Source organism: Acanthaster planci, linkage group LG15 (assembly GCF_054643075.1).
Source record: "Acanthaster planci isolate LZ-2023a linkage group LG15, COTS_SCS, whole genome shotgun sequence".
Lineage (NCBI taxonomy): Eukaryota > Metazoa > Echinodermata > Asteroidea > Valvatida > Acanthasteridae > Acanthaster > Acanthaster planci.
The window spans coordinates 13159163-13169119 of NC_141791.1; the positions used below are offsets into that span (position 1 = coordinate 13159163).

Consider the following 9957-nt stretch of genomic DNA (forward strand, 5'->3'; position numbering starts at 1 on the left):
CCATGGTGACGTAACGCCGATCGCGAGAATGTGAAAATCCGAAGTAGGCCTACACCCTCTTTAAATCGGTCAAATAATCTATTGGACCGATTTAAAGCACGCCCTCTGCTTAAACGAAGTGAGCGTTCATCTAGATCTGTAGACGGATACCTAGTACTGCAGCATACTTTTCGTAGAAGAAAGTAACAAAACAAACAGGAAAGTGACTGGAACTGATCTTAACACATCATTATCAATTAATTGAAAAAGACAACGCACGAATAGCTGCAGTCTAAAAATAATGAGTGCACCCTGGCATTAATTACGGCATAAATTATTTCAAAACTCTGAGTGCGCCCTCATTTGATGCTGCATTTTTTTTATACATCAAAAAGCCTGCCCTCTATCGACTGATTTTTCCCGAACTCGGTAGATAGAGGGCGGGCTACAAAATGGCAGCGTCCAAGATACCGAAAGCCTTGACACTCAAGCAGGTAAATATAACAGTGGAAATGTGGTTCCTCACTCAAAAAGAATAAATCCAGAGATGTGTAGAGATAAATGCTCGATCACATTAGTGGTGGTGTGCAGTATTCAAATTCCACTTGGCACGGGCTGATTTTCAAGTTTCATTTCAACTCGTCTTTGAAGTTTCAACATGCATGACATGAGCATGATTGAACACTCTGACTGTGAGTGACTGAGACGTAACAAGTGAGTCCTGTTTAACATCGAATGTAACTATCAAACAGCAATTTTAAATCTTCAAATAGTGATATTTTAACTATTCCATGTTACCAAACATAGCACTCATCCCAAAAATGATAGTGAGCCATACACTAAATGTGTCGTTACGTGGGCATGACAGGAGGTAACCAAATAAATTTTCCTTAATACATTCACTTTGTTCTTTTCCAGTTTCTCCTTAGACAGCAAGTCTTGAGTCTCTACCGAGACATACAGCGATCTCTAAGACGAGTGCCAGACAAGAAGGACAGGGATGAGTTGAGAGTCTGGGCGAGGGAGGAGTTTAAGAAGAACAAAAAGGAGAAAGATGAGGTATTTGACAATCTCATAGTCTCATTAAAGATGAGAGTGTAGGTCTATGTTTCTGTGCACAATTTAGCACTGTTGCACTTGCTTGCTGTTTTCAGATGTGTTCAGCGAGTGATACTTTTCCCCATTCTATTTATCTTGTCCAAGGATGTCATGGATAGGCATGTATCACTTTTGAGCTTTCCCTCTTTAAGACAGATGGCCGAAAGTGACTCTTATCTCTGTCGGCTGGCATGTGGTGCATGTATTCCATAGGTTCTACAACAGAGAAAATTTGAAAAGAAGTGCAGTTTTGCAAGAAATAATGAGTATATTTCAGGGCCAAAACTTGAAACTTTTGGACCTTTATGGGGGAAAAAATCTGTATTCAAATGTCTTCATTTTTATGGTTTCACAGATTGTCATCCGTATGCTTCTCACGCAAGGAAAGAGAACTCTGCAAGAAATACAAAGTACCGTGATTCTCGCTAGGTGATGTGTAGGTACAAGGATGGATGAAACTTTGACAGCAGTATTGTTCCAAGTGGTAGCAGGACAGCCCGTGCTGCTATGCAAATCCGAGACGATAAGAGGAGACGAGGAAGTCCACAACTGACTGACGTGAGGGACTGTACCGAGGGACTGCCTAGTTCACAGAGTGAGCTGCTGGGCACAAGATGCCCCGCAAGTCTCAAAGGACACTGACAAGTTTTGTCAAGGAACCTATATTGCATCCTGCCAGACGACAGGACGGGTACCACCGAGGCATTTGTATTTTGCACAGAGATTTGAAAACACAATCACAAATATTCATTGTTTGACATCAGTGCTGCAGAAAGCTACAGCGTAGTCGTCACCCTTGTTGGATCATAAAATCTGCCTAAAAAAAACAACATCTTCACTCACTTTTTTCGCAAGCAAATTGCTTTATATCTTTTCATTTATCAGTACTTATTATAAATAACTGTTGAGTTTACAGCAAACTGTTGTAACAAAATAAATATGTGTAAATTTAAATTAGGCAGCAATTTAACAAGTAAAATGCTCGGAATATATAATTTGCTGAATAATTTGTTACTTATGTTGGTAATACATCCATTGTCAAGGTAAACCTTTGACATAAAAAAGTAAGTATGTACTGCAGCACCGTCAATACTCTGTGTTTTTAGATAAATATCAAAACTGATGTTTGATCTTCCTGTAGAGGTTTGTTTGATTGGTCATGTATTAAAAAGGACTTCCTTCTTGTCGTGGTCAAATGGGTCATGGCAAGTACGCTAATCTTGCAGCAAAGGAAATGAGCTATAAGTCACCTGTCTTTTAAAAAGCAGATTTCAATATGGATCCAAATTTAATTATGTAACTGTGATACAATATATAAATCTGTACATGTACCCATGAGCATATGTAATACCCAACAGTTATACGATAACATTTCTGGGTTTCACATTTCTGAGGTAGTGTTTTTTTAAACCTTTTTTTCAAGCCCTTTCTGCTGCCTCGTATGACGTGCAACATCTTACGAATTCAAGTTATTTTTTTTTAAATGAGGTCTGAAATATGACAGGATGGAGACACTGTTGGTAACGGTGGTATACAGTGTCTGAGTGCCCAAGTTGTGTTCAAGTCGAAGTAAGTGACCACCCCTCCCAGAAACTCCTCTTCACGTCTCCCGGTCGCACACCTGGACGTCGCAGTACTCCCAGCGCGTCTTCTTGAGCGTGGTGAAGCACCAGGGCCGTTCCATCTTGCCGGAGGGGTTGCGGCAGTAGTTGTGGTCGCCCAGCCCCTGTCTCGCGTTGCGGGCCGGCTCGTCTTTCCAATACTCCTGCCGGTGCGGCCACTGCGCGTTCCACTTCTGGCAGGTGGCGCCAGACACCGTGTAGTCGCGGGTGCCGCGGTATTCTCGCCCGTCGCCGTGTTTGCTCACCACGCACTCTTCTAATAAAAGGAACACATCCAAAAATAACCAATTAAGATTGATCCTCGAGGATGCAAATGTAAGAGAATTTTGGCATTCATCGGCCACCTTGGTACCAAGGGGGTGTGTTAAAAGTCAGACAATACTCTGCAAAAAATGGAGGCTGCAAGATTAAACTTTCGAAATCTACGGCATCATAATGGTATTCTAACAAACTAAATTACGCGACCCTTTCGCAAATCAAATAGACCAGATTGCCAACTGCTTAACCCTTGTCCTCAATCCTCCCAAATTTCAGTATAATTCTACATATAACCCCTGGGAGTCAGGGTTAACATTTCAAGAAAAATTGATGGAAGTCACAATGAACCACGAACGTAGAAGAGATTTTACAGTGAAGTGGATCCTTAATTTCAAATTTGAGGGGAAAAGTTGATGTAAGCAAACCTTGCGAGTCCTGAGCCATTTTCCTCTGGTTACAGCCGTACATGGCCCGGGCCTGCGCCACGTCCAGTGGGCTCAGCCTCTCCTGCTGACCCAGGCGGAGACCCAGCCGACGCCCAATCTTCTTGACCTTAATGGTGGGCTGGCCGTTGGCCGTGAAGGCGTTGGCGGCGTAGTGCATGATGCTCTGGTAGTCGTAGGGGAAGCCCAGGCTGGTCACGTTGGCCGCCTCGATCGTGCCGAAGTTCTCCTCCGTGCCCGGCACGATGTTCTTGTACAGAATCTTGATGTACTTGTTTCGATCACGCCGGCTCTGTGTGGGAAAACCAACAACAGTTTTGTCGTCTTCAAAACCATCCATTTGCGAGTAAGTAAATCTCAAAATATGGCCCAATCTAACAGACTTGACACGGCCACCATCAGTTAAAGGCCTTTGAAGGAATCTCGCACAGTGTAAATCAACAGGAAACCTCAGTCAACGTTTGTCTTGATGCTAAACAGACTATTACATAAAACGTAAGAGCTCAGTTTGATCTCACAATGCAAACAAAATTTATTTAAAACCGAATACATAGCCGTTGGCCTCATTTTGCGCGATGCGTTCAAGTCTTTTAGGCATAAGGTAGGCTTAAATTGATTTCTTGTCTTAGAAGCTGGTTTTGCATCCCAGAATATTCCCGCAGAATTTTCTGCTCTGATTGGCTGTCACCCCTCACCTGTTCGTGCCAGAAGCCAACCGCGTGGCCGACTTCGTGGATGATGGTACCGAAGACGGCGCAGCCTGGCCCCACGGAGACGATCTGTTCGCCTCCTTGCCTCCCGACGTACGACCAACAACTGCGAAGTAAGGACGGGAATGAACAAACAGGGGTCAAGGAAAAATATGTATCCGATGAGCAACTTGAGAGAGAAGGATATAGTTTAATTCATTAAAAGGACATTTCGACAGGCCACACAATAAGCGCACAAGCATTAAAGTGATAAACTTAAGTTACCGTTCGAAGAAGTCCTCCAATACAAGATCCAATTGAAAATCGACATGGCGTACATCAAACACTTCGAATAGAAATTTTTGAACACAAATATGTTCTTACCCGGGGTAATAGGCGAAGTGCAGATAATCCCGGTCTTTATCTTTCTTCTCCCGGAACTGTAGACATGTTTGCCTCTCCCAGTGTCTCAAGGCGGAGCGGATCAACTTCGCTGTCTCCGGGGCTGCTGGACAAATGAAGAAAGAATCACACATCTTTCTGCAATCGAACCTTGTTTGTTTAATTCAATATCTAATCTCAAGATCTTTTCGTACAAAGCTACAAGCTTTGAATTATAAGGAGCGAATTGAAATGCCCGAAACAAAGATACACAGTCGAGTCCTCTCACCAAAATCGTCGCCGATGACGTAAGGAATGATCCCGTTGGGCCATCGTTGGGCCGTCGGCCTGACGATGGCTCTGGCCGTGCGCAGGCCGGTAGACGCCCGGCGCTCATGCCTCCTGGCTCGGCGCTGCCTTCGCTGCAGCATGTTGGCCAAGCCCAGGTTGCGACGAGTAGTGGGGTCTAGGACGATGTCCCCCTCGAAAAACGGCGTGACGAAGGCCTGCTGAGCTGTTAATGTTACGGAGCAGAGGAAAACATAGGTGACGAGGACGTGTTCACAAAGGTGTCACAGAGAAGCGATGTGAAAAGGTTTCGATGCACTATAGTTTAACTGACAATCTATCGAAGAAAATGACCAGCCTGTAGTTTTGAACTTCTTGACCTTGTTAAAGTAACTTCATTTAATGACGCATACACGAACTTGTTCATTGTAAAACATCAAAGCTCAATTTTCCACAATACGGTATTTCCCTTCTATTTTTAATTTCCTTTGTTTCTCCGAACAGTTTTTTTCCTTTTCATGCATTTCGTCCAGACAGGTCTTTGAAATGACAAATTTCAAACTTACTTCCGCCACTGGGTCCAGGTATGCTGATGGTACAGAGCTGGGCCAATGGAGGGGGGCACAAGCCTAAATTAATAAGACAAAAATTGTCACATTTTAAGCTCCTTACTTTAGAACAAAAATAACTACGTGAAATTATACCGCCAAGGAGATCTCAGTCTATAAATACCAGCACCGCATTTAATGTGCATCATCCAAAGGGTTTTTTTTTTAAATTAAAAAAGTAAATAAATAACTGAGAGCTGGGAGCTACCGTAACAAAACAACACGCAAAACAAAACAAAGCAAACTCGGCACAAGCCGCGGGGAAATGAACCACGCAAGACCTTGACTTTCTTTCCTCGACTGTTTTGGTTTGTCAAAGGTCTTGTTTGTTTTTGTTGCCTCGTAACTCCACTTTCTGTTGCTTGCTCTGAAAACAGTCACCAAAGCTGTTCTTCCTGTTAAACCGCGGGCTTGCCTCACCGTCTGAAAACATCGTGTTTTTCCAAGGCATTCGACGGTGCAACAAATTCAACATAACCTCGTGCGATGCAGTTTGGTTGAAAGCATTTCACGAGCACGAAATACTCCGTAAATCAAACAGCACTGTTTTGCGAAGCTTGATTCGTTCATTCCTTCACCGTGTCTATGTGAGTTGTAACATGCTGACCAGGGGAACTACAGCACATTGGTGAATAAACACGATCGCTTTTCTGTTGCTTGATTTCCTCTCTGAAATAGACGTAACGACTTCCGCTGAGCTGGCCGGGTCTGCCTGCTCGTTCCCTAGCCGTGCCGCCTTGGACCCACGACAGGTCAGGCAAGACTGAGGCGAGTCCACGAGGACAGTTAAAACATTATCATTTTCTTTTACAAATCAACATGGCTGATATTTTCTTCGAAAGAGCTTTTCTTCATCGAATGCCGACCGTAAACACTATTTTAAAACATTGATTGGTGATGGAATGATTTCGTTACACCCCATTGAGTCGTCAACGGAGGTCAAGAGGCGTGAAGCAAATCTGGACCCGGAAACAACATGACGGCAAGCACGCAACAATGAACCTTGTTTATTAAATCAAGAAAGGATATCGGGTACAAATAGGCCTAACTCAAAAATGATAGGGGAACACGACCGGTCGGGTGCTGGGACGCAGCGTGGCACTATAGCCGAGCACACCACAGCAATTGGACTGAGCAATCCACTTTGATGCCCACACAGTGAGCCCAAGAAATCTTTAGGCCTACACCCAAAAGCGACACTATCCCCGACGAATCCTAAATTATACCGGCTATCATTCGACGGGGTTTCGAGCAGCCGTCTTTACAAGAAAACTTTACCAAAACGTCGAAAAGTGACTTTTAAAATTGTGACATGCCCTCTTCACTTATATAGGCCTACGAAATAAAGAACTACGCGCAGTGCCTGCTGACTTCAGAGACTTGATTTGGACATTAAGAAAGATTCTCCTGGGGCTGAAACGAGACCATCTAACTCGTTGGCCATCCCTCTGTCGACGAACTCACCTTGATTGATTTCCCACGGTCTCCTTTCGCTGTCCTCCTCGGGGTTCCTTCCTCTCGCTCCCTCATCTTCCCGGTCAATGAGCGCCTCTGGTCCCCTCGAAGACGATTCTAAAGAGGTCTCTCCGTCCACCGTTGCCGGGGAAGATCCCAATCTAGCGTTACCGCTGTCCTCGACGTTACTTTTCCTGCCACTGCACAGTGGTCGCGCGTGAGTTCCGCTGATGAAAAGCGCGCCGAGGAGAACGAATGTCATGGGTAATGACATCGACAGTTTTGACAAAGCGTGTGCTGTCGATTTCGAGAATATGACGGTCATTTTTAGCTGAGTTGATAAAGTTGTTGTGCTCTTGGCAAGAACTGTTAACAGTGTATCACTGACCCTTGTAATAATTTCAGTGAGATGACCACAGACACCGTAGTAAAGGCCAGGGTGATTGTACTTTTGAACAGGTCGCCAGGAAATGGTCTAACTTGAGGCAGACAAGATAGAAAGGAAGTTTCCGGACGGAACAAAATGTTGCTGGAATTTCCACGAAGAAACTCGATCGAGATAGAATGAGCAACACTGGTTTCCTGTGTCCCCCGCGATCCAGAAAATCTTCCCCGCAAAGAACAGATTTGAGTTGCCGTGGAAACGAAGAACGGGAATTTATTTCGTCAGACGACACGCCACGAAATCGCAGCACGATGTGAAGACATGCGATGTGCTTCAAACTATTATTAAGAATGATCCTTAATCATTCATTTACTGCCTTTGAACTATCAGGTAGCCTACATGAAGTGTTGAGCGTCAGACTTCTATCATGCCAGGTTTTCGCATTCTTCACAAATTTGTTCGGCGTAGGTTAGGGCAAACTTAAGTACTGACTACCAGTACGCGGCTCTGCCCGCTATTTATGCACACTTGACTGAACTGATCCGGCAGAAATATGCTGGCTTTCGACAGGTGGGTGAACCGTGAGCGATGACCTTGGGGTCTGCCCTTTATCACGGCGTGACCCTTGAGAATGGAAGCATTTTTAGCCTCTGTTAAACATGTAAATTTGCCTTTACGAGAACAGCAACTCCACAAAATCCATTCTCAAGGTCTTGAAAGGATTTGCCTCAGAAGTAGGTCACAATGACCACGGCTTGAAAACTGCTCGATGTAAGGTAGAATTATCGTTAATTAGGACGCATTAGTGTGAGGAACAAAGTGTGCAATTTAATGAAGGTCATGTCGAAAATTGAAAACCTTGTTGTCCTGGAGTGCCAACACAAATGCCTTCTGGGTCGAAATGCTCTTAAATCCTCCGTGGTAATTCCGCGGTTGATAGAAAGAGCGATGTTTGCACCCTACCGTGCCGGAAGCCGAGGGATACTGTCAGTGAGCAATTAGGCTGATTGAAATGAAACATATTATTCCAGACTTGTGCAACTAACATGATGAAGGGGGGGGGTCGTCTATTTGAATACGTCACTTGTTTTCCTAGCCTCGCTGTCGGCACGGATTTTTGTTCCTGTCATACCAATGTAACAACGAGCCCCGCGGCGAGGATTTCACAAATACAGCGGACAAGCGGAAAATGAATAAGTCTAGGACTCGACACTGCCGCTGGGGTCACCTCGCTTGGTTCAGTTGCCAAGACGCCGAGTGATGTGCAAACTAGTTTGAATAAAGCAAACAGATCAAGATAAATAGACACTACACATTCAAGTAATTGTTAATGGAGAGTTATTGAGTCTAACCTTATTACCACTTTAGTGTTCATAACCCTCATATTTTCGGTTATCGCTCCCTCTTTCCAATCAAGACGGACGGCAACCTCGCTCTATTCTCCAACTCCTTGTCCAGAATGATTTATGACCAGAAGTTGACAAGAATCAAGGACCGGCTACCGATAAATCACAGCCGGCTCTTTCGGTCGACGATTCCTCACAGGGAGGACTTACAACGCGTATCCCGCTCAAATTCACACTAAATTTTATCCGGTCGGCTAGCCTTTGACTGACAATTGCAGTTGAAGAAAGAAAAACTTGACGGACATAGAACGGACAAATCCTTCAACATGTCTATGACCGATTGCAACAGTAGACAAATAGCGGCAGGCTATGGAAGGTGAATCCCAAAACGATCTCAGTAACGAGCGTCTCTTGTGGACGGGTTACAATGCCCTAACGAGGCATGACGTCGCGAATCTTCGGAAAAACAGTACCGCACCGTTTCCCCGCGAAAAAGTAGACAACACCGAAGCTGGAATGCATCCTGTCACGAATCAACCAAAACCTAAGTCATAATTGTACCGAACCCTGCTCTCGAGACACAGACCGGGAAAAGAAGTTGCCAGATAGAAACGGCTTTCCTCAGAATTTCCAGCAAAAAAAAGGTTAGGTTGGGTGAAATAAATGCAAAGATTCAGGGCAGACCTTTATTGACCGGTACGCTTCGTCACATTGCGTCATCATTCCAACATTCATGTCACCTAAAAAACAAACAAACAAAAAAGGACTTGGCGCCATCCGCCACAAAAGAAAACTTGAGCGGCTTCGCGTGACGGAATTTTAATTCCAACCCAAGGATGAAAAACATGTCTTGTACACTTTCAAAAAACAATTACCATTCGAAGGAACAGCAAGCCATGAGTCTTTAAAAGATGGGTCATGCTGACCAAAATGACGGAGAATGAAGATGCGAGAATTTTGGTCAATCTAAAGTCACGGGCCACTCTTCAAACACCTTACGAAGAGCGTGGTGACTTTTTGCGGAAGTTCTTGACTTATTGCAGGGACAAAGTCATTAGCTTGTCAAACATCTCCACGTTTCAATCAGGAGGAGTCCTGGAATGTCTTTAATGAAGAAAGCCATTTACATGCGCATACACATGCGCAAACACCGCAATATCGACGCGACAACTGACGTCACATAACTGTGTGGTCAAGGGCGCCAATTTGTTTGGTTAAACCAAGGCTGCGACTCCCACGAGTCCAAATGTAGCTCACAGGGTGTGTCTGTACGAACTGTCTCGACACAACTTGCACTACTGCTGTCTTATCAGATCATTTGTTTTTTAAATTTAACTACACTGACGCCCATCTCAGGATCGAGGTTTACTTCAAGGCGACAAGAGGTCAACTTTTGAAAAAAAAA

General features: G+C 44.4%; 2 protein-coding genes across 3 annotated transcripts; one reads left to right on the forward strand and one right to left on the reverse strand.

Annotated features, from left to right (window-relative positions):
• The first annotated feature begins 374 nt into the window (after window positions 1-374).
• LOC110978917 (LYR motif-containing protein 2-like) lies at window positions 375-2446 on the forward strand. Its single transcript, XM_022234254.2, has 3 exons — window positions 375-473; window positions 898-1038; window positions 1433-2446. The coding sequence occupies exons 1-3, from the start codon at window positions 432-434 to the stop codon at window positions 1508-1510; spliced, it is 261 nt and encodes an 86-aa protein (XP_022089946.2). The 5' UTR covers window positions 375-431; the 3' UTR covers window positions 1511-2446.
• On the reverse strand, window positions 1802-9881 carry LOC110978916 (zinc metalloproteinase nas-4-like). 2 transcript variants are annotated; one of them, XM_022234253.2, is made up of 7 exons: window positions 6831-9881; window positions 5325-5387; window positions 4760-4984; window positions 4474-4594; window positions 4096-4216; window positions 3383-3692; window positions 1802-2955 (listed from the first exon to the last, which is right to left on the reverse strand). In XM_022234253.2, exons 1-7 carry the CDS (start codon window positions 7144-7146, stop codon window positions 2678-2680), a joined length of 1434 nt encoding a protein of 477 aa, XP_022089945.2. In that variant the 5' UTR covers window positions 7147-9881; the 3' UTR covers window positions 1802-2677. The 2 variants fall into 2 exon arrangements, with proteins under 2 accessions (XP_022089945.2, XP_087002579.1); XM_087146453.1 differs by having other exon boundaries at window positions 5787-9881.
• Window positions 9882-9957: the final 76 nt, after the last annotated feature.